This window comes from Hypanus sabinus, chromosome 11 (assembly GCF_030144855.1).
Source record: "Hypanus sabinus isolate sHypSab1 chromosome 11, sHypSab1.hap1, whole genome shotgun sequence".
Taxonomy (NCBI): domain Eukaryota; kingdom Metazoa; phylum Chordata; class Chondrichthyes; order Myliobatiformes; family Dasyatidae; genus Hypanus; species Hypanus sabinus.
This window is the reverse complement of record NC_082716.1, coordinates 47,100,291-47,128,103: the sequence shown is the minus strand read 5'-3', so window position 1 is coordinate 47,128,103 and position 27,813 is coordinate 47,100,291. Positions and strand designations below refer to the sequence as shown.

At 40.6% G+C, this 27,813-nt stretch overlaps 1 protein-coding gene and 1 long non-coding RNA gene across 5 annotated transcripts in view; one reads left to right on the top strand and one right to left on the bottom strand.

Annotated features, from left to right (window-relative positions):
- Positions 1–27,813, bottom strand: part of LOC132401920 (metalloprotease TIKI2-like) — a 423,581-nt gene that overhangs the window by 64,876 nt on the left and 330,892 nt on the right. For all 4 annotated transcript variants that reach the window (XR_009514745.1, XR_009514746.1, XR_009514747.1 and 1 more), the window contains exon 5: positions 4,083–4,173. Coding sequence is in view for 1 of the 4 variants with exons in the window: in XM_059984269.1 (XP_059840252.1) it covers positions 4,083–4,173 (91 nt within the window). In the remaining 3 variants the exon portion in view is untranslated. The remainder of the gene's footprint in view (positions 1–4,082; positions 4,174–27,813) is intronic.
- LOC132401922 (uncharacterized) overlaps positions 20,156–27,813 on the top strand; it is a 32,168-nt gene continuing 24,510 nt past the window's right edge. Inside the window, exons 1-2 of the long non-coding RNA XR_009514748.1 lie at positions 20,156–20,260; positions 24,358–24,655. This is a non-coding gene — a long non-coding RNA (uncharacterized LOC132401922). The remainder of the gene's footprint in view (positions 20,261–24,357; positions 24,656–27,813) is intronic.

Here is a 27,813-nt window from a genome sequence, read left to right as displayed (position 1 = left end):
TACACCTGTCCCTATACCTCCTCTCTTACCACCAATCAGGGTCCCAGTCCTTCCAAGTGAGGCAACACTTCACTTGTGAGTCTGTTAGGGTAATCTATTTCATCCAGTGCTCCTGGTACGGCCTCCTCTACATCGGCGAGACCCGACACAGATTGGGGGACCATTTCGTCGAGCACCTCCGCTCCGTCCGCCACAACAGATAGGTTCTCCCGGTTGCCACTCACTTCAACTCTGCTTCACATTCCCAATCGGATATGTCCATACATGGCCTCCTCTACTGCCACGATGAGGCCAAACTCAGGTTAGAGGAGCAACACCTCATATACCGTCTGGGTAGTCTCCAGCTCCTTGGTATGAACATCGAATTCTCCAGCTTCTGAGGAATTCCCTTCCCCCATCCCACTTTCACTCTACCGGCTGCCTATCACCTCTCTCATGATTCTGCCTTTTTCTACTACCCATAGTGCTTTCGCCTTACAATCCTTCCTCACCTCTCCTGCCTATCCCCTCCCTGCTTCCCCTCGCCCAACCCTTGATCTTTCCTCTGATTGGTTTTTCACCTGGCACCTTCCACCCTCCACCCTCACCCCACTTTCTTTATAGGGCCCCTGCCCCCTCCCTCTTCAGTTCTGGCGAAGGGTCTCGGCCCGAAATGTTGACTGCTCATTTCAAACAATGCTGCCTGGCCTGCTGAGTTCATCCAGCTTGTTTGTACATGTTGATTTGACCACAGCAACTGCAGTGTATTTTGTGTTTATCATTCATGCATGACTGATACATCAATAGCTGTCAGGTACATATTGCACCCAAAAATTCCAAACAGGTATGAAGCTACTCAGAAGCGATTGCTACTGTCATTCACTCAAGAAAAGTTGTATAAATTTGTACTTATTAGTGTTAAACCATCAATTTCTTGGCATTTACTTTTAAATACAAATAAATTATGTCTGAATGTTTTCAAAATTAATCTTTCATTACTTAAATTAGTAGAAATAAATATATAACTATTGGATGAAAAGGCATGTGAAATTTTAAGTTGCTGCTCTTTGAAAGTAACAAATGTAAGTGAAAGTGACTGCAGTATAAGAAGATATGAATATAAAAATAACGTGTTCAAACAAGGCTAAGCGTTAGAAATAAGATAGATGTCAGTGCTGATATTAATTGATGAAATGCATGCTGGTCCAAATCAATTCCTCATTAATTAACTCTTTTGAGAAAGTATCTGGGGGAATACTCCTTCACCTGGAGCTATGGAGTTGCCATATGTTAAATTCAGATAGTTAACATTTGCTTATTTTAATCAAGGTTACATTGAATTTATTTGCTTCATTGACATTGGATTAGGGAGAGGGGTTAAACAAAATGCTAAATAGAGGTTAAACAGAGTTCTCCTTAGAGAATAGACATATGAACACAGTGAGGATGTACTGCATAGGATTATGACTTCGATGCTGTCATAATTGAACTGCTTTTGCTAATACAGATCAGAAACGGGTATGATAATAATCAGTTTGACAATACTACTGGAACTGTTTGGAAACCTTTATTAATCCTTTCCTAAGAGACTAGATATGGGAAGACATGATATACAAAAGTATTTAATTATCATTACTATAATGCTCAATGACTGATGAGTCGTCATGCAAATCTTACTGATGGGCAACTGAGATGGGCCATACAGGCAGAAACTGAAAACTGATCCAATTCAATGGCTCTTGGTTCTGTCAAACAAAATCTTCCCTCGCTACCTTGAGAGGCTGAGACACATAGATTGATGGTAACTCACACCCACTAATCCATTGAGAGATTTAAGTATATGACCTCTGATTTGCAGCATGGTTTTTAGGAGTTCTTCCTGGTTAGACTTCGCTCACCACATCAATTTCAAAACTGATGAAGAGTGGGGAGACATCTGGATGGAAAGCACTCTCTGAAACAAAGAACTCATTCAAATCCCCAAGGCAAGCATCCCTAAATTTCATCAGCCTGAAAACACAATGGACAGCTCTGAACAGGATCTGAACGAGGCATGGGCATCATAGCCGCTCAAGCATGTGTGACAAATTAAAGCTTTCCCTGCTGTGATCAAAGAATGGACCTCAGTATCACATCCTTCTGCCAACACAATTTCACTGGAAATAGCGAAATAAACTCTCTTTCTCAAATTGCCATATCATTGCCTACTAACTTAGAACTCAAGTTAGAAATGCTCTCTGTCACATTGCTGACCAGAATAATTATCATCAGAGATTATTTTATACATTCTCAGATGTTGTATTGTCCTAGAAGCAAAGTTTAAAAAAAAGTATCTTCCAATGTGAGGTCTTCAGTATAAGGAGATGGTGTTAATTGCACTGTGCCGTACAGTAATAAACTCTTCAGGATAAAGTGAAAGTCAAGAAGCAGCTTATATCCACAATACTTAATGAAAAGACCAGTAACTCATTGCAGGTACACTTATCCACTTTTGGTTGATAAACATGTCTGAAAATCAAAAGCATTTTATATTGTCTCTCCTGTCAAATCTTCGTGTTACTGCCTATTATTCCTCTGCTCTCAAATCAAGGGAGAAAAATGGCTATTTGCTCTCCATTCAAAGAACTCAAGTTTCCCTCCCTGTCCTTATAGATATTTAGAAAGAGGCTGTTTGGATTCTAATGCAAACTGAGATTTTACCCTGCAGTCATAGAGACAAGAGTATGTCTCCCTTTGATAGAAGTCGGAGCATAATTCAGTTGCTAGGAGGGCACAACCTTCAAATTCAGCCCGACAAAGACAACACATGAACACAAAGAACCATTTCAAGAGCTCTACAACTTAAACCAAACAAATCTCAAGAATGAAGGGATGACTACGACAGGTCTTAGCTCCATGGCATTGCCATAGTGATGAGTACACATGGTAACAACTGAACATCCCCAAGATAGTTAAATCCAAAGGTATTATATCTTATATAGCATATATTCATTATATCATTATGAAAAGTACTTAGGGCTGACTTATACTACTTTACTGGCTGAGTTGGTTAATGTAGTTAGTAACTGGTCAAAAAAGTCTCATATCTGCTCTCTGCCAAGTTAGCTCTCAGTCGGATGTGATAAGCGAATTGCAGGAGGGCTTAAAGGACTTGTGCTCTCATTGATTACTATCCAGTAATGATTGTTCTAAGTGCCTATTGGATGGACATAGGATTATGCTTAGCAACTGAATTGGCTATCAATACTTAAATGTGAAAAAATGGTTATTATGTCAGTCAAGAAGTGAGCAGAAAAATGGTTTTAAAAAATTCAAATTGAGTTACAATGTGCTAATAATGCAGTCTTGGATTACAAGCAACAACATGTTATTTGACCCTTTACCAGATATCTTTACCTGGAATTTATTGAGAAATTAGTTTACTTATTCTTTTTGTAGCACTTTTGATTGTTACTAGGGGAGAGAATATAAGGAAATTTGAACCACTGCAGGTATCACAGCTCCAAATTATGGGATCCAAAGCCAAATTATATTCTCTCCTTCAACTATTTAAGTGCCTTTATGACAGATCTGAAACAAAATTATATACTCACATGATCTCTACTTAGGACTGACAGGAAAATGTGCTTCATAAATAGCACCAATTTTACAGTCTCATAACCTCCATTTCAAAGAAACTCAAGGAGCTGATGAAAGGACATGAGGTTGCATACCTGTCAGCATTGCTTCATTGGGCAACCTGTGTTCATCACTCCAAGAGTAGTTGGTAGATAATGAGTCTTCAGAGATGTACTCTAAGTGGGAGTCTGAGCTTTAGTAAGTGGATGTAACAGTTTGGCCAGTCATTATGCCACCAGCAATTACTTAATATGTTACATAAGAAAAACACTTTTTTCCAACTTTACATTATTGGCTATCTTGTGGGAGAAATGACGCCCAAGATACATATTAGATGGGTGATCAGAAGAGGATTCCTCACTCTAAAACATCTTGCACTTTACAACCAAGCCACAGAAATTGTGGTAAAACTTTGTGCTTTGATGGCAAGGACTAGGTACCATGCTGCTTTTGGTAGTGACAGTGGACCTGGACAATAAACTTACTGTTCAAATGGCTGCCCTGCAGGAGTGTGCTCAACTTCATAGCCTGCTTGCCTTAGGACATCAATCACTGTGTTGTTCCCAAGGAAATGACCTGCAATAGAGGATAAAACTTTGTTTACAACATCCCACTGGAACCACCAATACACTTCTTGGTGATCAATTTCTGTTCATTAATAAAGTTAAGAAGTTTTAACAGTTCTCAGAAATCAAAGGTACAATTGGAATAAATGATTGGTATAATATTGGCAGCATATCAAAATGCTACTGTAGACATAGTTTATCTGTTTTTCCTGAACCATGAATGTCGAAAGCAACAAGGGAATACACTTGCACATTCAAAGTTAAACATGCCAATGTGCAGTACTACACCACAGTTTTAGCCTGGATCATGTACTCAAGTCTCTGGAGTGTGAGATATATTAGCAACCTTCTACCTCGCAGGCAAGAGTGCGGCCACTGAACCACTGCTGACATCTGGACCTACTGAAGACAGCAGTAGCAGACTTGAGTGAGCACATCATTGCCACAAAGAAATTTCACCTGTGCAACTTCAAAGAGGGAGATGGAACTGGAAATGACAGGCAATTCCTTCTTTACCAGGATCACAGAATGATCATGATAATGCAGCATTTCACATCCCCAGAAGGGAAGAGCGAAACCTGGAGGCTTCATTCCCTCTACCAACCAATTACCTCCCCCCTCACCTGGCTTCACCTATCAGCTTCTAGCTTGTACTCCTTCCCATCTGCCCACTTTCTTTCTGGCTTCTTCCCCATCCTTCCAAATCCTGAAGAAGGGTCTCAGCTTGAAACATTGACTGTTTATTCTTTTTCATAGATGCTGCCTGACCTGCTGAGTTCCTCCAGGATTTTGTGTATATTACTCTGGATTTCCAGCATCATTTGTGTTTATTTCCCCCTTTTAACATTTTGCTCATCATGAACACTTGCTACACCTTGGACTCTCAGAGGAGAACTTGCAAATGGAAAGAGACAGTTCTGTGGCATCTCCATCCAGCCTACATCCCAAAGATCTTCTTGAAGTTCGATATGAAACTTTCTGTAAGAAGGGGAGGAGAAAGAGGAAGTCCAGGCTCCTCAAGATCTGCAGTTCTATGGAGCTACGAGCTGTCAGAACCCAAACAGTAACAGGCCTCCAGTCATTGCTCCCTGCATCTGACAGCACCAGAAGATAAGAGGATGGTAGCAAACTGATGAACTAATACCTCAAACCTGTGACATTTCTGCAGCAAGAATATGCAGCAATATTCTATGTTAATTGCCATCTGCAGATAATATTTGAAGTAAAATAATTTTTGAAACCTCTTGAATGCCGTGCCTTTTCTTGAAACCTCTGATTTAATTGTAGTTGATCAAGGGATAGATCGGGAATGGGGCAGTGAATGAGGACTTCTGAAACCTTTCAATGTTGGTGGTCCTTTGAAAAATATCTGTAAATGCTGGTATCTGTCCTCAGAAAGGCAAGAAAAGCATTTTTTTTAAAACTCTTTAGTTCTCAGTAAAATTTGAATATCTCCATTTAGGATCTTTCCACTTCCATTCTGTAAGGAATTCTGTATAACTTTTCTTGGGGATCTGTGAAACAAACTGTAATCTGCCCCGCCATGAAATTTCACTACTAATGATACCTTGGCAACATAGCAAGTTGATGATGAGCTTCTGAAATTTGAAGAAACTCAGGAGAAGCCCACAAATACATTCCTGTATTTGGTGGGCTGGAACAGAAAGGAAATTCAGCACTGGGATTTCATGGTCTACCAGCAAGCATTCTTAGAACCCTTGGCAAGCTCATTTTATATGACTTGAAAAACTCATTCCCCTTAATGAAAAGATAACGTACATGAACTCAGTAACTCGTGCTTCTATAAAGGACTTAATTCGTTTGGGGCAATATTTAAGTCATTAATTGGAACTTGTATGAGTACTGGCCCTTGTTGATTTCCTAAATCTGATTGTTTGGCAATGCCTCTCTCTAGAAATTGAGTACTTGTCCATGGTGGGTGAAAAAAAATAGTTTGTGCTTAACGCCAACCATAACTAAATAGTTTGACGATACTCAGTGCCCAGGCTCACACATGAAATACATTTTCTTTGTGCCAGATGCCAAAAGGACTACATCCAGTATCTTGGCATGTTAACAACAGGAGGAAGACTTGGTGGAGGGTTGTGCAAAGTGCCAATGCTCGTATTGTTGGGCGCAGATTTCATAGAGGAAAATACAATATGCAGGGGTAGTTTTGAGTCTGAATGGTCAGGAAAGAGAGGAGGGTGGTTGAGGGCACACTGAAGAACTGCGGACTAGAGGAGTGGAGGAAGAGGATGTTGATGGAAGCAGGATTGGCTTCTCTTTTGGGGGACTAGTAGGGGAACTGGGATCTTGAATTGGAGATGCTTTGGGAGTTCAATGTCCTAATCTATGTTTTGAGAATCATAAGTAATAGCGGTAGCGCTGTGGGATGAGACAAGACCCGAAGGAGTTATAGTAAGTAATGGAACTTATTTGAATGAAGTCCAGGTACAGAATAACATTATTAAAAGCTGGCTTGTTCTGAAATTTCCCATGACGGGTGTTCCTCAATACATCGTGCAGTATTTTCACTGGCAATTCATTGGAATAACATTATTTATTCATTTCTGATGTGGAAATCTCACCAGATGTCAAGACTAATTTACAGAGCTATGGGACACACTTCATAGTTTAATCTTTGGAGTCAGATGTTATACTTCTGTGCCCCACTCTCACCTCTTTCCCTTTTGGCTTTCTTATTTATCCTGGTGAAACTCAACATTAGCTTAAAAAATGTCAACTCATTTCTCTTATGCATACTTTGTAAATCTCTGTGCAACGGGCTGATTTGAGCACTTAACTCAAACCTCCACTTTCCATCTGGAAGTAGAAGCTGCAAGTGCAGGTTACACGCTTGCTGGTACTTGGCTGGGTTAAGACTTGATTTGGCCATCACCAGTTGGCATATAACTACTGGAGTGATGTTAACCAATAAGGCTTCCTTTTTCCACTGGATGCCTGGGCTATTGGAGCCTGTCATGGATGGTTGTTTATTCATTCTTACTTATTTACCTTGCTGTCTCCCCACCCCTAAAACTATTCATATATTCTCCTTGTTGTTGCATATAATGGCTATTATTTCTGATTTTGTCTCTAAATGTGTTAGCCATCAGCCATTCCAGTCCCAATCCAAGAAATTCATTAATTTCCATTTCCTTTCCTGTTACTTTGCCCACTCCATTTCTCTTATCATGCTCCTTTGTAAATAATGGCCATCTGTTGTATCTCTTGGATTGCAGGAAATATTTAAGAATTCTAAAGTGGATTGGAGTTTTCCACAGATGCTGCTGAGTATTTTGTTTATCTGCTTTGGAAATGGAATTCCAGGCTAACATTAAGGCCAACAGAAAGAAGTTGCTTAGATCTGATAATATCCAAATTAGTTAACTTGCTTCTTTGGATGAGATATTGTTTGCTAAACTACGTCTCTAACTCGGTTACAATTCTGGGAATTGATTAGTTTTGTCATGGATCTGTAATCCCCATGAATGTGTCCCATCAGAATGCCATTTTAAAAATATGGTCTTGAGTGTCACTGTTTGATTTAAAATGACATTTTCACTTTTCTAGAGAACATGTTCCTCCTGAATAAGGGAACCTGTTTGAAAGTTCATGCATGTTTATTTTATAAATGATTGCATTGCTGTTACTTCAATACCCTGATTAGTGCCAAGTCTTTCCTGTTGCAGAACTTTTTGATACCACGACGATCATTGGTGATAGCAAAATAAATATAAATAGTGAGTGGATAGCTGTGTGTGTGGTTACATGAAGAGGTGAAACAAGTAGCTGTTCTTAACTTTTCACTCTTCAGTTCGGCAGCCTACTGCAGATCCTTAAGTGCCGTTTTGATTGAACACAGCTAATGAAGCACAGGCTATTATGGTACATCATGGGTTTACGCATTCTCCATGAAGGAATCTCTAGTTAAATCAAAATGCCTTTTCCTTATGCAATTCTTTACTGGTTTACCCTTTTAAAACGAGGCTGATGGTAGTGGACTGATTATCGGAAAATACAAAGAAAAGATGAAAACATTTAGTTACGTAAGGGAAGATTCCATTTCTCATTCCTCTCCATAGCAATGATGAAAGACAAAAATTCTAGCCCATATGTTAATAAAGTAATTAAATAAAAACAAAAGGGGAGAATGGAAGTTTTCTGTACTCTTTACCATTGAACTCTTATTAGCTCTTTCAGTTAGGTTAGGGTGCTGCTTTGACTAAATTTGTTAAACTGTCATCTCAGATAATAGCCAGATCCTAGATCTCTGGGTTTGAAGTATATGTTAAAATGATCAATAGAGTGAGAGGGGAAAAAAAATTGTTTCAGTTCACTGACCCAAACTAACTTGGAGAAAGATGTCCACATCTGGTCAGGCTTGATCTTAATGTGTGTTTAGAGAAACTTTGATTTCCCCCCCAATTCCCCAAGCTCTGTCTTTGTTCCCAATTTAGATTAATCCAGGAACAAATCCAAAACCTATTATATTAATTTATTGTGACGGCTGGTGAAAGCTGTGGCTTAGGAAAGGTCAATGCGACTCCCTGCCTGGGTTTGTCTATACATTTCTGATAAATGAGCACAGAACAACAGGCTGGATAGCACATCAGCCTGTGTTACGACTAGCTCTGCCACATAGGGATGAATCACTCCGCTGGCTCCAGCTTTTATTGTTCTCCAGCCTGGCAGAACATAGCAGGACAAAAGACACTGAAAAATACTCACATCAAAGCTCATCGCGCACTCCTCTTTGAAGCTGAACTGAAACTAAGCTGGGCGATTTGTTCAGATACAACTGAAAACTGAACTACTTTCAGGACACACTATATGCACAATTAGTTCTAAAAAGACAAACATAAACACAGTCAGAAGGTCCCTGGTTTATCATGATATTCATACAAAGGATCAAACATAATGTATTTACTGCTAAAACTAGCTGGACACCTCAGATCATGCCTGTGTCTTTACTGGCCCTCCTGTCAGTGCTCATGCATAGCAAGAATATGCATGCATCATGCTTTTCTAAAGTTCTGACAAAATTGTACAACAGTATTGTACAAGGAGTTGAAGTGTATATAAAAATACAACAAATACCTGATGATAGATGGCAGGAAAGAACTTGCGGAAATGAAAAGACTTTATTAAGCATGCATTGGAAAATACAAAGGAACTACCTTTGAAGTTTAAGCCAACTCAATCCTGTAGCAGTCAGTTCGATGCAACTCTCAAAACTCATCTACAGTAAAATGGTGATAATTAGTAAGAATGCTGCTTTATAACTACCAGGTTGTAATACCAACCTCTCTTAGGATATTTTCAGATAGCATTTGATGACTGCACCAAATTTGCAGGTAAAATGATTTCTAAATTAAAATGCTCATTTACTGCCTAAAAGTGAAGTAAAGAAATATCCTGTACTTTTGATGACAAAAACAGCTATTGGAGTATTGGCTATAAGTAATAATTCTATTCCAGAGATGGAGAAACTTGCTCTTCTGTGAGTGGCTACAGGACTCACAGTTCCACTTCTCGTTGCTTCTAATGGAGAAGAGTGCTAAGTAAAAATGTAATTGGGAGAAAGGAAGTGGGAGGATTGGAGCATTATTGATTGCCCCGTGATGACAGTGAAACATAAAACCACTTTCTGAGCATCTTTATTGTACAGTGCATTCAACTACACCTGCTTAAAATACATTTGGAAATAAATAATGCATCTCTGTGAGTTCCAATTTGATTTTTCTTACATGAGGTATTCTCCTTTAATCTCATTCCATGCCACTGTAGGTCTATATTCTCAATAATTTACTTTCATGACATTAAAGGAATTCCTGCACTCCATCCAGTGTAGTGAAGTGTGTTTTCTTAAATGAAATTCGGCTATTGCAGTAATTATGTCATCAGTATTTTATTGCCTCTCTTACTACTAAAGAATGAAATTGCAGCGGGATTAAAATAAAAAGTAATCGCTCATTTAACATGTTCAATATGCTTTCATCCCTACTCCATACAAGAGAACAATACATAACTCAGCATGATTCTGGGCCACACTGAACACCTCAGGTTCAATCCTTGGTCAACTGGCTTTACTGGAAGCCAAGGAAATCAGCCCAGGATCCCATTCCCAGCCAAGTTCCTGCTGAAATGAATGCATAATTAGATGTCTTGTCCAAACTGTATTGCCCTTTGTGACGGCCTACACTCACTTTTCAGCATCATGCATGAAGAATTTCATCATTTGGTTAAAATATAGTGGGACCCATGGAGGCGCACATCACGAGGAAAGGTGTGTATGTGGGTGTGCGTGTGCGTGTTATGGGGGACTGGAAATAAAATGCAGGGCAGTTTAAAATTATAACCAAATTCTAATCTGACATAGTGAGTGAGGGAAGATATAGCACTGAAGTACCCATCATTGCTAACTATACTCAAAGGCCAAGTATCTCAACACATCTTTTATTACCCAAATACCAAGTAGAGAAATCGATAAAGTTGAGAGCAACTTTTGGAACCACTAGAATAGAGAAACAAAACAGATACTTTTTATTTACATTATCACTTTGTGTTTAACATGCAGGCTAGTATGTACAACAGACCCCAGAGTATGAGATTTTCAGTGCAACAAGGTGAGGATCTATAATGCTGGACAAGAACTGCAACATCAGGTATTCTTATGTGATGTAAATATCATATGTGTAACAGGTCGACTTATTCTAAACCACTGTTTCGATTTTTCAAAAACAAATAATAATACTTTATTGATCCCGAGTGGGAAATAAATAAACAGCCTGATATTTTGCCGTAAACTGCATTTTAAGATTTTTAAAGGATGCTAGACTTAGCAGCTTTGGAATAGACAAGAATCAGGGATACTGAATATTTTAAGAATGCTTTGAAGTAAACATGTTTGTGGAGTCCTTTTGAAATACCTTGACTGGCCTTTGTTAGTTGGACTGCGGGGACTTTATTCACCTATACTGAGCACCATGCTCAACTAGCTTGCTTTTAAGTTGCTTACTGGCAGGCTGCCAGCTTTGGAAAAGACCTTAACTTGCAATTTTCAGAGTAATGTTCGGGATAAGAAAAGGACAGGTGCAGTTCTACTGATCATGATACAATAACAAGAAGTACAATTCATTTCACAGCATATGACACTGAGGAACAAACACAAAATTAAAACAAAGGAAAATCCATTCTTTTCTTTCACAAATGACTCAATTACATTCACAAGGAGGCCTGCTGTATTCTACCAGAGAACAATCTGGGAATTGAGGTGAGAGACCAGGAATACCTCTAATGACTTGTTTACATGCCTTTGTCTGGGAGGTGCAGTAGAAACTCTCACAATCTCCAGGAAAATCCTGGATATCCACAGTAACACATAACACAGGAAATGCACCCTTTTACTTCAGTATTTGCCTCAAGGAACCATATGTCAGGAAACTCCCAGTGCCTTCAAGAGAGGAGCATGCAAGATCCACGAGATTTCTGTTTAAAGAGCATTTAGCAAAAGTCAGGGCAAGAGAAGTGATGCTCAGGGCAATGAGGTAAATAACAGAATTTCAGTGACAATAATTCCATGCAATTAAAGATTAATAAACATAGAGCTGTAATGCATTTTGTAAGTTTTTGAAAGGAGATAAATTCTCTATTGAGTGTGTTGGTGGTCTTTCTCCTTTACCACTCTGCTTCTTGCCAATGCTGTTCATGTAAATTTTTGTTTGATAAACATCAGTGTGGCCCTTCAAGCCTGCTCTGCAGAATTATATATAGATGTTTGTCTGAATGAACTCAATGACTGAGTCAATGCTACAATGGTGTGGAGAGTGCCTTAGATTCATCAACTGCTGAGTAGAAACACACACCCTTATCTCAGTGCTCAGAGGCTTACCCTTGATGCTGAGATTGTGATCCTTTGTTCTCACCCTCTCAGACAAGGAAATATTGGCCATGCTTCCAACCTGTCAGGTCTTGTAAGAACCTAATACATTTGAATAAGATCTGCTCATTCTTAGGCTCGTATAGCACAGAAATAAGCATGTGGTCCATAGCCTTCCAGGTCTTGGTGATTCCAGTGCTTGCCTTGATACTCATAATAGCTGTGAGACTACCTCCTCAGACTGTGTGATCCAGTTTCAGCCACACTCTGGGTTAAAAAAGTCTTCCTCTAATCTCTCACCCTTACTCTAAAGTTCCCTCCAGTGCAATTACAGCCTTTCTACAGCATAGCTACTAGAAAAGTACACAATCCTCCTGCTATAGACTAACTAGTGTTTTATAAAATCTGTACCATAACCTTCCTGCTCTTGTAATCGATGAAGACAAGAATCCCATATGCCATAATTACCACTTCATCCAGCTTTGCTGCCACTGACAAAGATTTCTGGAAATTTACAAAGGTCCCTCTGCTCCTGCATATCCTCTAGGTCCCTACTATTCATTGTGCAATCATTAATCCTTCTGGATGAGTTTATCAAGATTAAATAAAATACATGTGCCTTTGCTCTACCCATCTTATCATCTGAACACTTGCAGTCTTGTGACCAGTCAACTGGATCTTTAACACCTTCCCTCCTTGGCCAGTTTACCACACTTCCCTCCTTGGCCACTTTACCACACTTCCCTCCTTGGCCAGTTTAGCACACTTCCCTCCATGGCCAGTTTACCACACTTCCCTCCTTGGCCACTTTACCACACTTCCCTCCTTGGCCAGTTTAGCACACTTCCCTCCATGGCCACTCTACCACACTTCCCTCCTTGGCCAGTTTACCACACTTCCCTCTTTGGCCAGTTTACCACACTTCCCTCTTTGGCCAGTTTAGCACACTTCCCTCCATGGCCACTCTACCACACTTCCCTCCTTGGCCAGTTTACCACACTTCCCTCTTTGGCCAGTTTACCACACTTCCCTCCTTGGCCACTTTACCACACTTCCCTCCTTGGCCAGTTTAGCACACTTCCCTCCATGGCCACTCTACCACACTTCCCTCCTTGGCCAGTTTACCACACTTCCCTCCATGGCCAGTTTACCACACTTCCCTCCATGGCCAGTTTACCACACTTCCCTCCATGGCCAGTTTACCACACTTCCCTCCATGGCCACTCTACCACACTTCCCTCCATGGCCACTCTACCACACTTCCCTCCATGGCCACTCTACCACACTTCCCTCCTTGGCCAGTTTACCACACTTCCCTCCTTGGCCAGTTTACCACACTTCCCTCCATGGCCACTTTACCACACTTCCCTCCATGGCCAGTTTACCACACTTCCCTCCATGGCCACTCTACCACACTTCCCTCCATGGCCACTCTACCACACTTCCCTCCATGGCCACTTTACCATACTAATTTTTAGGTAAGCAAACCAAAACTGCATACAGTACTTAAGGAGGCATCTCACCAAGGCACCAGAAATCCTTGTATGCAAATCCTCTTAACATAAAGACCAACATTATATTTATCTTCCTCTTTGCTTGCTAATTCAGAAAGTTGGCTTTCTGTGACTTGTGTAAATCTTGACACTCGAGTCCCTTTGAACAACGATTCCAGTCTTTCACTACTCTGTTCAGTTTTATGCACCAATGGAGATGACCTTATTTTTCCACGTGATATTGTATTTGCTATGACTCAGCTGGTCATGGCTTCCTCAGCACCTTTCTTACCTCCTCCATACTCACACCCCAATCAACCACATTGCTGATACAGATCATGAACAGCCAACAGCTAAGCACTGATCCCTGTGCTACACTACTAGTCTCAGTATGGCAAGCAGGTAACAACCACTTATTGTTATCTGTCCGAAAACCAATTGTCAATCCACGTCTGCATATTATCCCATCTCAACATGCACCATGGACCTGTGTGAGACATTATCAATAGCTTCCTGAAAATCAAGGGCACCATAATTTCCCCTTACAAATTTTATTAGAAATTCCGGCATCATTTTCTTTTCCTTAAATTCACATTGACTCTGGTTAGTCTTTATTATTTTATTAATCCTTCAAAAGATTAGCTTTATTTGTCATAAGTACATCAAAGCAATGGAGCCTAAAGTGAAATATGTCATTCTGCAGCAGCCTGGGTGCACCTGCAAGTGTCACCACACATCTGGGCCAACGATGCATGCCACAGCTAAGTAACCCTAACCTGTATCCCTCTGGAATGTGGGAGGAAACCGGAACACCCAGAAGTAACCAATGCAGTCACGGAGAGAATGTACAGACTCCTTACAGACAGCCTATATGCTGATTCAACACCATCTTTAATTCAGCCAACAACAACGGTGTCATCGGCAAATTTAAGTACGGCATTGGAGATGTCCTAAGCTTCACATTCATAATGGAACTAAACACACAGCCTTGTGGTACAGTACTCCAGTGTTGATGGTGATTTGTGATTGTGATTGAAGAAGATGTTAATCGGAACTGATGGGGTATGCTGTTGAGGAAATCAAGGATCCAGTTGCACAAGGGGCTATTGAGATCTAGGTCTTGTAGCTTATTGGTTAGTTTTGAGGGGATGGTAGTGTTGAATGCAGAGCTGTAGTCAATGAAAAGAAATGTATGCATCTTCACCTCCAGATATTCCAGGGTTGAGTGAAAAGCCAATGAATTGGCATCTGCTGTTGAACTGTTGTGACAGTAGGCAAATTGGAGTGGATCCAAGTTACTCCTCAGGCAGGAGTTCATATGTTTCCTGACCAACCTCTCAAAGCACCTCATCACATTGGAAAATGGTCATTGAAGCAGGTTACTATGTTCTTAGACACCTGTGATTTAAATTGAAGCCTGTTTGAAGCAGGTGGAAATCTCAGATTGCTGAAGTGAGAGGTTAAAGTAATCCTCCAACTAGTTGATGAGCACAAGTCTTCAGCCAGGTTCACCCTCCAGCAGGATGCTCTCACATCAGCCTCAGAGACTGCCATCACAGGGTCATCAGGGTTGTTGGGGTTTGTGAAGGTGCCTCCATGTTTTGTCAGTGAAAGTGCAATGGTAAAGTAGCATGATGTTATTACAGTTCAGGGCACTGTCAGTAAGGAGTTTGTTTATTATCCCTGGATGCTCTGGGTTCCTGCCATAATCCAAAGACACACCAGTTAGTGTGTTGTTAATTGGTCATTGTGACTTGCCCTGTGATTAGGCTAGGATTAAATAGTTGGACTGCTGAGCGGCACAGCTTGTTGGGCCGTAAGAGGATGTTCCACGCTGTACCGCTAAATAAATAAACAAAGCGTGACCAAAGGGTAAGACGATGGAACACACACTGTCCTCGTCAAGGGATCAAAAGTGGAAAGAGTGAGCAACTTCAGGTTCCTGTGAGTCAACATGTCTAGGATCTATCGTGGGTCCAACATATCCATGAAGCTACAAAGAAGGCATTATGGCGGCTATATTGCATTAGGAGTTTGAGGAGATTCGGTATGTCACCAAAGACACTTGGAAATTTCTGCAGATGTACCAGAGAGAGCATTCTTTATGGCTGCATCACTGGGGGTGGGGGCACTGCACAGGACTGAAATAAGCTGCAGAAAGCTGTGAACCAAATCAACTCCATCATGGGCACCACCCTCCCCAGCATCCAGGATGCCTCAAAAAGGTTGCATCCATCCTTCAGGACCCCCATCACTCAGGAACTGCCCTCTTCTCATTGCTACCATCAGCGAAGAGGCACAGCAGCCTGAAGGCACACACTCAATGATTCAGGGATAACTTTTTCCTCTCTGCCATCAAACCCTAATGCAAGCAACAAAGGTTTGGTTCAAAATTTTCCTGCCTTACTTTCACAATATCAGCAAAGCTCATTTTGGCTGGTTTGGTTGAAAGAATTAAATTTCTAAGCAAATGTATGCTTTTGCACCCAATGCACTCAGCAAAACTGACACTAGCTTTTCATCGGCTATTTCATTTGCTTTAAAATACTGCTCAATTTGCTTAGTATACAATATCCAGTTATCTCCTGTGCAATCAAACATGTCTATCTTTCTGATGTAGCCAGCCATTTAAAAAAAAATTACGATTATTATCACCACTGTTCATGAACTGGGGAATTCATCTGTTTTCCGCCCTTTTTTTGAAAAAACTCTACCGCTTCTCTCTTCTCCTTCTTAAGAGACATGTGCTGCAGTACTTTTGGTTTAACACAAACATCTTGCAAATAGGTAGTCATCTCGAGGTTTGTTTAAAAATTCCCCACCACCACTGTTATATTTTGTAACTCCAAAACATAAAACTAATGTAAAGAAAAGCAAGGGAGCCCGAGAGATACGTGTGAACTTCGTTTTTACTTTAAGCGAGGCATGCGCTTATGATGTGGTGGCATAATGACGTACACCATTCAAGTACTTTTACATATAACACATAATGAAATATTCAAATGAACAAGGAATGCTTAATCAAACATTGTACTTACAATATAACTAACATAATAAATGTGAAACAGAAATCAGGCACCAATCCTCACTGAGGTGTCAGCAGTGGATAGGGTAAGCAGTTTCAACTTCCTAGATGTCAACATCTTGTAGATTCTATTCTGAGCCAAAAATGTTGAAGCAATAACAAAAAAAATGGCACAAAAGTGGCTTTATTTCATTAGGGGTTTGAAGAGGCTTGGAAACGTCACGAAAGACTCTTCCAAGTGTCTAACTATGTACGGTGGAGAGGATCCTGACCGATTGCATCACATTCCTGGCATACAGTCTCCAATTCATGGGATGACAAGAGGCTGCAGAGGGTTAAAAGCAGCCAACTCCATCACAGCCACAACCCTCCCACCATTGGCACTTCAAAAAGGCAGCATCCCTCACATAAGGACCTTTGTCATGCAGGACATGCCCTTTACTTACTACTACCATAAGGGAGGAGGTACAGGAGCTGTAAGGTTTAGGAGCAGCTTCTTTTCCTCGGTCATCAGATTTCAGAATGACCCTTGAACTCATCAGCATAATTTCAATAATAATTTTGCACTCTTTATTTATTTTGTAATTTGCTGTAATATTTATGTCTTTGCACTGAACTGTTGCTGCAAAACAAATTACATATATAAGACAGTGATAATAAAATCTGATTCTGATTCTAACTTGACTGGCTAAACATCCCGGGAGAGGTTATGCTGCAGCAGCAGCAAAAATTAATTTATACCTTGCTCTCCAGACTGTAACGTAAACAAGTACTGTTCTTTGCTGATGTTCTGAGACATGAGTTGTGGGCTTGTCTGTTCCACTGTATACCATATAATGTATACCAGCCTGGTATGGACTACACACATCTGGATAGTTTTGAAGTCCTCTAGATAAGCATCAATAATCCAGAAAACCCATCTGTCAAAAATGAACAAATCTTTTCTCCATTTATACCTAAGGGGGTTTCTTCCTGCAATTCAACATTCCATCAGCTGGGGTAGAGGTCAACATCTCACCACACAAACTTGACTCCCTCATACTGTGGTTATTGGGACCACTACAGTCCATTCATTCCCAGCCCAACTTTCATTCACAGATGAAGCCTGCATTCTCAGAAATTTCACACCCATTACAAACAACAACCCTCTCCCCACCACCCCTCCAACCCATGCTGTTCTCCCACACACCCATGAGTGCATTGTGGAACATATCAGTAAATCTGTTAAGTTCTAAAATAAACAAATATTAAAGTTCTTTTTAACAGTGTCCTGTCACTATGAATTAAGTTTTCTACTTAATACTTCAGTTTTTTTGCAACAACATTTCCATAACTACAGTGTTGCTATCTTCCTGTGGGCCACTACTGATCTCCTGCTTCGTGAGAAACTCACACAAGTAATTAAAAACTCTGACTCAGGTTACTGGGCTGAGGTTTAAATAATTTTGGAAATCTACTCCAAGGGCCAGCATACTGTTCGATTTCAGAGCAATAACGATTGACAGCCATCAAAAGCAGGTATCACAGTTGATACAGCAACACACACAAAATGCTGGTAGAACACAGCAGGCCAGGCAGCACCTATAGGGAGAAGCACTGTCGACATTTCACAGTTGATATTTCTCTCCTGTAGCACAGGGTGTCTGCAAGCATTATGGCTTTCCAAATCATATCTCCACATGGTTCACATAGATTACCAATGGGACTCCCATTAGAATCATCTAAATCACCAAAGAAGACTCCCCTAGGATAATCTAAAACACCAACACCTTCACCAGGTTTATCTAAGTGAGCAGAGACAGCTTCACCGGGATTGCCTAAATCACCATCTGAGTCTTTGTTAGCATCATCTAATGTGGTAGCAATGGACGCAGTGGGATTTATCTAAATCCAAAATAGAGTTTCCACTGGAATCCTAAATCTCTAAAAATGCTTCCATTAGGTTTATCCAAACCTCTATTGACAATTTCACTGAGATTATCTAAATCAATAATGATGGCTTCACTTGCATCATATAAATTGTCAATTATTGATCCCCTGGGATCCATTTAAATCGCTAGCAGGGCTTCCGCAAGGATCATCTAATTTCCCAGCTACAAGCCCAGTAGGATCATCTATTTCCTCAATGACAACTGTTCTGGGATCATCTGTATAACCAGCAGAGTTTTCTCTGGGAACATCTAAATCACAAATGACTTCTAAATCATCTAAATTGGCTGGATCATGCCGAACTCCTTTTGATTTTTGCATTGCTGAATCCAGCAACAAACCCTCCCCTGGCCTTTTGTATGTTCATATATGAGCATTTCAAAATTTCAATGGTTGATTTAAAATAGCTGACCACTCCCCCCCACCCCCAATTCTGTTCTGTCCTGTCTCCCTGTCTGTGAGCGTAATTCTGTCATCCCTTGCTGGCTCTTCAGCCTTTGTGGTACTATTGAAGGTTAAAAAGTGTAACACGTGGCTCTGGCATGTGGCTGGTATGCCTCTGCCAACAAAAATATTGTCTCTCTTCTATCCTAGGGTACATTCTGCTTCTTAAAAGAAAAACTGGAAAGCCACTTGAAAGTATACACTCAAAAGAATTGGGAAAGAAAACAACAGTTCATTCTTTCCAACCATCTGATTCAGACCCACATCTGTGCTTCAGATTTCTAATGAGGCATTTGCAGCAGAACAAGCAAACCAAGAAAGCAGCCCTCTTCTGCACTGGTGCTTCAGTGATTCAATTAGAATAGATCCACTGTTTTTGCTGATCTACGTATACATAAACCCATTTTTCTTGCTGGGCTGAAGATCCCTTCTTTATAGGCAAGCCTAGTAATTTCTAAGGTTGGGATGTGTTCGGCACAACTTTGTGGGCCGAAGGGCCTATGGTTTTCTATGTTTCTAGAAACATTTATCTATAAGCAGCACAGTAGCATAGCCGATTTTACTATGGCCTCACGGCTCCTGTAACCTGGGTGCGATGTTGTGAGCTGATCTCCTGTGCTGTCTGGTGTGGAATCTACACATCTACACATTACTTCTGTATTTCCTCCAGGCGGTCTGGTTTGTTGCTGCATTCCAGAGACAGGAAGGTTGGTAGATTCATTGGCCACTGTCAAATCTCCCTAGTGCATAAGTGAGAGGTCAAAGCTGGAGTGAGTTGATTGGAGCATGGGGAGAACAGGTTAAAGAGGAATTTAGTGGGGAAATGGTATAGACTTGCTGAACAACCTCTGTTAAGGAATCTGGAAAATTTTCTCCTGAAAGCATTGTGTCACCTAAATTATGAGGCAGTAGCTATCAAGTCTTCTCAAGGATCAAGGCTCATCTTGATTCACTATATACATTAAGATCTATTATGAATTTTCTGTGATGTGTTGGCGTGACATGCAATGAGAAACAACAGCATTTAACAATCATAATAAATAGAGTAATAAAAAAGGTTAGAGATTGACGTATGGACATGGAATAAAATGTTCATAAATGCATAAATTCCACCATGCACACTATTTACAAGGTAAACAGCATGAAAAAAGTAGTGACTTAAAATGATTTTGGTTTTTCATCCGGTTTCCTTTGGTGCTTCAATCCAGTAGATGGTGTTCCTATTTCTGAAAACACAACAAGAGAACAAGGGTAAACCAATCAAAGTGATCTCAAGCCGGACCTGACTTATGATGTCCACAGATGCTGGTCTGTCACAGAGGTCAGTATATAATGGACAGGAGAGTAAATATGACTTCTTGCCTGTAGTCCACGGAGCTGAACTGAATGGTAGCAGCATATCCGTTTCTTGGTTGAAGATCGAATAGCACAAGTGAGGAGCTAAAATTGCTCAAGAACATCAGAAATAAGAGCAGGAGTACAACAACAGTTGCAGTCCTGCTGGTGGCATTTCCAGCAGCTTCACCTTGATATCCTGACATTTATCAATCTTCATTTTGACTGAACAGAACAAATGAGCTGCCATGGTTCTCATTTGAGGTCTGAGAATCAAATGCTCCTCTTTCCATTCCCACATAGAGACAATGTGTAGCAGATGTTACTGAACTGTGACCAGGAGCAGGAATCCTGATTGACTTCTCCCTTACAGCTAACAGCAACAGAAGCATAACTAACTGACAGATTTAGCAAACTTGGCATAGGTATGGAAACAAATAATATCCTTACTTTACCAGATTCTGAAAACAGTAATACATCAAATACCATCAGATCATTTATTGCAAAGGCTAGGAGACAGGCATTAGTCAATAGAGGAATAGCAGAAATATTTTCAGGGAAAAAGTATTTATCACACGTTGCAAAATGCTCGTAGTCACAAAAAAAGAATGTAAGGTTATCTACAGTCCTGCTGAAGGGTCTTGGCCCAAAAAGTTGACTGTTTATTCCTCGTCATATACAGTATACTGCATGACTTGCTGAGTTCTTCCAGCACTTTGTGTGTGTTCCTGAAGATTTCCAGCATCTGCTGAATCTCTTCTGTGTAAGGTTATCTATAGTTTATCAATTGAGGCATTATTGTCATATTTCAGGTTCTTAACCAATCTGCAGTAAGAATTTTGGCAAAGACATTAGGTGTAAATGTGTTTCAAAGCATTAAGTTGTTACAGATTTGTGTCTATGCTATTCTCACAGAATTTATTTTGTTCATCTTCAAAGATAATAGAAAATCACATGAAAACTTATTGAATATCCACTCCTGGGTAATTTGCAGCATACTCATTCCAATTTTGCTAGTGTTTAACACCACTTGTCTCCTCAGGTTTGAGAGAAACCATTTTTAACACTTGTTCTGTGATACCATGGTGGCTGTTGAAACCATTATGGAAAATGCAGAGAGCCACAGATTAAGCATGAGGTGCCCGACAAACAACTCAGTGGGTATTTAGGAGGTGTTGCACTCCTTCCATTGCTTAATGCTTGGCTTCTGTTTAAGTGATTTGTTTTCTGTGCATTCTTGAATGCTGCTTCTCCATCTTGGGAAGTCCTGGGTTAGGGATTCCATAATTGACTGAGGATGTTACATTTTTCCACGTGTGCTTTGGAAAACATCCTTCAATATTTTCCTCTGTCCATGGACAACTTCTTAGTGATGGAGTTCACGACAGAGTGTCCATTTCAGCTGTTTTGTGTTGGGCCTGATGTGGTCAGCCATTTTGGTGGTCTTACTCCCATGCTTTGAGATGCCTGCATGCTGGTCCCAGAAACATTCAGGAGGATAGGAAACAATACTGCCAAGTAGATCATGAGCTTTTCTGCTAGGTTTGATGACTTCAGAACTCACTTTTCCTTAGGTGGCCAAAAGCATTACTGGTGCAGTGGTGAATTTCACCACTGATACACACAAAATGCTATTGGAATTCAGCAGGTCGGGCAGCATCTATGGAGGCTCCTCCAGCATTATGTGTGTTTGCTCTGGACTTCCACCATCTGCAGAATCTCTTGTGTTTTTGATTCACTGCTGATACCTGTCTTTGCTAAGAAGAGACATATTTTCAAGGCTCTCATTGTGGACCACTTTATTGTTAGGGCCAGTGATGTTCAGGACAGGCTGGACAGTAGAGGATTTTTACTTGAAGATTTTGCAAATGTGGAAGAATTGGAATGGGAAAGTGTAAAATATGATTTCCAGAGCAACTGACCCTCTTATAGAAAGAGGATTCACACAGCATTCTAGATTTAAGATTCAAGCTGAGATATAGCCCTAAAGAAGCTCACACATCTGAACAGATGAGGCCAATGTCTTGCTCATTTCTTCAGTTACGTCACCTCAGATTTTCTTTCTTCTAGTTAGTCTTTTTATCTCATGATCATTACTTTAAGATTGTGCTTCTTTTTTCTTTGTCTGCATAACATAATGGGTAATCACCTGCAGTTAAAACTAAAAGTATTGAGGGAAATAGTGCCAGGTACATAAAGCCACTTGAATGTACTGCCCAGAATAATTTCCAACATGAATAGGATTATAAGTTTAAAGAACGAAATGCTGTTTAACCACATTTAATATCAACTGTGGTTTCTTATCTGACAGTCAGATCCTCCTTGTTCTTGGCTCCTGGTTGTGCTCAAGGAGTTCATAGATATGCTTTGTCTGTTCCTTTTCAAATTCTAGCATTTAAACTGGACTCACTTCAATGCAAATCAGCAAATCAGAAAAAAATAAAATAAAACAACTCAGTCCTCAGTCACAAATAAAATAAAACAACTCTCTGAGATACTTGGCAACACACACAAGATGCTGGTGGAACTTAGCAGGCCCGTCAGCATCTATTGAACAGAGTAAACAGTTGACATTTCAGGCTGAGGCCCTTCACAAGGAATGTGTGCTGCTTGGGTTTCCAGAATCTGCAGATTTTCAGTCGTCTCTGAGAGACCTCCTGTTAATTCTGATGCAACTCAGTCTCTGATTAAAGACAATTTTAATAAGAATAAGGAAAATTGGCCAATATCCATTTCCTATGATTAGGGAGTTCATAACTGAACTTGATTTCACTGTATTGAACATGTCTGCTTGTTGAGCCATGCAAGTTTATCTTACAGTTGCCTCAAGGGTGTAGGTAAGACTTTGGAATAAATTGGTTAATTAATTTATTATTGTCATGTTTACTGCGACACAGTGAAAAACTTGCCTTGCATACCGTTCCTACAGATCAATTCAGACAACAGTGTGCTGAGGCAGCGCAAGATAAAACACAAGAAAGTACAAAATAAAAGTGTTAGAGTAATGGCAAAGTGCAGTGTGCAGGTAGACAATAAGGTGCAAGGTCATAACTCATAAGAAAGTCCATTGTGGGGTCCGAGAGTCCATCTTATTGTACTAGGGAACCATTCAACAATCTTAAAACAGTGGGGTAGATGCTGTCCTTGAACTAACTTCTGCCTAATGGGGGGGGGGGGGGGTAGAAGAGGGAATGTTTGGGGTGGGTTGGACCTTTGATTATGCTTATTGCTTTATCAAGGTAGCCAGGAGTATAGACAAAGTCCAAAACATGATGCTTTTGAATAGGATGCCTTTTATGGTGCATCAATAAAAATAGATAAGTGTTGATGGAAACATGTCCAGTTGTAAGCTTTCTTGGCTGTGGCATCTCTATGGTTGGACCAGGACAGGCTATTGATAATATTTACTCCTAGAAATTTAAGTTCTCAGCCTCCACACCATTGATCTGGACTGGAGCATGTGAACTGTCTCCCTTCCTGAAGTCATCGACGAGCTCCATTATTTTGCGAACCTTGAATGAGAGGTTGTTGCCATAACATCATGTCACTAGGCTCTCTATCTCCTTCCTGTACTCTGACTCATAATATTAGAGAAGAAATTGGCCACACAGTCTTGAATATATACACAGTAGAACAGGAAATGAGGACGCAGCTTAGTGGGACAGCAGAATTGAGGATAATCATGGAAGATGTGTTGCTGTCTATCCTTACTGATTGTGGACACATGATCAGAAAGTCAAGGATCCAGTTGCAAAAGGAAGCGCTGACAACCGGATCTGGGAGTTTGGAGATGAGATTGCTCGGATTTATAGTATTGAGGTTGGAGCTGTAATCAATAAACAATAGTCTAATGTAGGTGCCTTTGCTATTCAGATGTTCCAAAGATGAATGTAGGGTCAAGGAGATGGCATCTGTCATAGACCTGTTTTGACAGTAAACAAATTGGATTGGGTCAAGGTTGTGTGGGAGGGTGGAGTTAATATGGGCCATGACAAACCTCTCAAAGCACATCATGATAGTGGATCTCAGAGCTACCAGGCAGTATGCATTAACGCATGTTACCTTGTTTATCTTATGTAATAGGATGATAGTGGTCTTCTTAACCAACAAGACACAAACAAGATGGCAGTGAAGGAGGTCATCCCACTTCCAATCAATGGTGATATTTCTTGTCCTGTTCATCTTTTCTATGACCAAACAAACACCGCTGATCATAAAAAGCAATGAAGTCTGCAAGCCCATCTTGCTAGCGAGCAGAATAACGAAGCTGCTGTGCACATAAGGACTAACGCGGGAGCAGGCCCTTGCTCCGCACCATAGTTTACTGTAGCTACATTGGGAAGTGGCCTTCGGAAGCGTTGCACAAGAATGCAGAAACACGGTAAGCATGCCGGTATTTGAGCAAGGCTTGAAGCGGATCTGTGCAGGCCTGTGCTCCCAATGACTCTACTTCTTAACACTATAAAATAAGCTGGATTTCCTGTGTCTGCGTTTGAACCAGCGGGAGATGAGGGACTACTACACACTCGTCCTGACAGAAACGTGGCTCCAGGACACCTCCAGAATTAGCCATCCAGCTTGAAAGCCGAATTGCCTTTCAGGCAGATGGAAATGCTGTGACCATGCTGGTGCTGGGGAAGAGCTGCAAGGGTGCTATGGTGCCATCTGCAATCTCAAAGCCACTCACCCTGATTTCATTGGTAGTGTTCTAATTTAATCTGTATTTAATTTAAATACATAACTTGTTACCCAGTTAAATGGTAGTTTGACTTTTTTTTATGCCTTTTTAACTATTTCCAAAAAACTTTGGCTAATTTGGGCAGCCGCTTAATTGGGCCAAAATATACTGGTCCCGACGTGTCCCAATTAACCGGAATCCCCTGTATCTGCAAATGCCCCTGCCAGCAGGATTTAAGGACATTGCTAGGAACACCATCCAAGTCTGATGCTTTCTGTGGGTTTGCTCTTGAGGAGGTTGATGTAATGTCCTCAATAGTGATTGTGGATTTGGGTACATTGATTGTCAGAGTGGATGGTGACATTCCAATCACTTCCTGTTCAAAATATGCATAGAATAACTACACATCTTGGAATCACTTGTACGCACTTTTATCAAAAATGTATTTGCAATGTTGCAAAATAAGGCAAGAATGTTTCCCAATACTGGAGGAAAATCCATTTACTGTCAGTGTTGAAAGTACAGCATGATGCATGTGAAAGCTTTAAGATGACAACTCTAAAACTTGATCTAACTTTTACCATTAAAAAATATTTGCCATTCTGGAGCATTGAGTCACATCCGCAGGAAAGGTGCAGGGGCGGGATGATTAAGATGAAAAAGATAAAGAAGTTGTGCCTTTAAATACATTGGTGAGTAAATCCAATAGGATGAGGTGATCACCTTTCAACATTCCCTTTATTGAAATGTGATGCATGACTGCCTGGTTTGAGGATTGTGACAGGAGATGAGAGGCCAGTGTTGTGATTGTGGGAATTGAGTAATTGATTTTAAAGCTCTTGTGAGGTGGTGGGAGAATGGATTGGTGGGGGGGGGGGCTGGGGAGTGGGAGATGGAACTGGAATTTCAGCTCCATGCTCTCATGGAAAGGGACGGTGCACTGAAATCTATTGCACTGTTCGGTGTAGGAGACATTGCAATGTTGGAGGAGGAGCTCATATTAATTATGGTGACCAGCTTGTGAGGAGGGAGGAACCAGATTCAGTGTGGCATTGGCAAGGGGAGTTGATATACAAGTGGACTAGGGGAGTTAAAGATAAGTAAAGTTCTTAATTGGTAGAGGTCAAATGGTTATTATCCTTGCACTGGGCTAGGAAGACCATGTTATTCTGGAAGCATCTGACAATATTTGTCTCAAGATTGGTCCAAAGTTCTCCTGGAATGCTTCAAATCAAATACTGCATAGAGAATAACATCATCTCATGTGCAACTCAAAGTGAGTTTATAGTGAGGGTGATGTGATTTATATTCATACGTAATCATCCATGAAATCAATTTTCTATTGTATGATCTGAAAAAATGTGTGTTCATTATTGGAATTTCTAGTTAACATTATTTGCTCAATAAAGATCCCGCAACTGCTCTGTTTAATTCTATATCTGCCAATTATACACTATGTTTAGAAAATGCTATGCTGTTTTCTCTTAGTCCACAGTCTACTCACCCACAAACATGATGTTTTTACACTCATTCTTATCTACACTGAATCAAATCTGTTACTTGTTAACGGAAATGTATCAGTTTAACGCCTCATTATTCAGCAGCAGGGTTCAGTATTCTTATTGTTTACCAGCCTAAAGACAGGCACATAATCAGAACAGCACAAAAAAACTAAAATCTATCTGCCCTGAAGTCACTCTCAGAGAAAGACATTGACATTCAGCTGCCTGGCCAAAATCTCCCTGAGGTTATTTTGCATTGGGAACAGAGCAAACATCTTCTAAAAATACCATCTTACCTTTCCAGAAAATACAGGACAAAATGAAGAGATCCACAGAGCCGAACTTCAGATCAGAATGACTGCATTTCGTCACATCTCTGTACAAAAAACTCCATTTACTTATTGAAACATACTTTTCCAATTTGAAGATCCCAGCATGGCTGTACCCAAGTGCTTTCTCTACTGCTCTTCCATACAGGGCTCCATACACTGCTTCAATGAACGGCTGAGCAGCATTTTCTGCATGTTTTAAGTTGGTCACAGCTATGGGTCAATTGGTAGCCTTTTTTGCTTTGAGCAGAAAATAGAAATAACAATTCCAGCAGAAAATCACAAGGCCTCAAACAGAATGACATTAAAAGAGAGACTGCATTCTGCAAGTTGAAGATCACCTCTGCTTTTAGGCAGAAGATGGATCATTGGCTACATGGGTAAGACTATAGTTGGATTAAGAACACAAGAAATAGGAGCAAGAGCAGGCCATCCGGCCCATCAAACCTGCCCCACCATTCAATAAGATCATGGCTGATCTGGCCATGGACTCATCTCCACCTACCTGCCTTTTTCCCATAAACTTTAATTCCCCTACTATGCAGAAATCTATCCAACTCTGTCTTAGGTATACTTACTGAGGTAGCCTCCACTGCTTCACTGGGTGGAGAATTCCACAGATTCACCACTCTCTGTAAATAACAGTTCCTCCTATCTCCATCCTAAATCTATTCCCTCCAATCTTGAGGCTATGTCCCCTAGTTTTATTCTCACCTACCGGTGGAAACAACTTACCTGCCTCTCTACCTTATCTATCCCTTTCATAATTCTATACTTTTCTATAAGATCTCCTCTCATTCTTCTGAATTCCAGCGAGTACAGTCCCAGGTGATTCAATTTCTCCTCATTGTCTAACCCCCTCATGTCTGGAATCAACCTGGTGAACCTCCTCCGCACCTCCTCCAAAGCCAGTATATCCTTCCTCAAGCACTGCATGCAGTACTTCAGGTGTGGCCTCACCAGTATCCTGTACAGTTGCAGCATAACCTCCCTTCTCTTAAATTCAATCCCTCTAGCAAAGAAAGCCAAC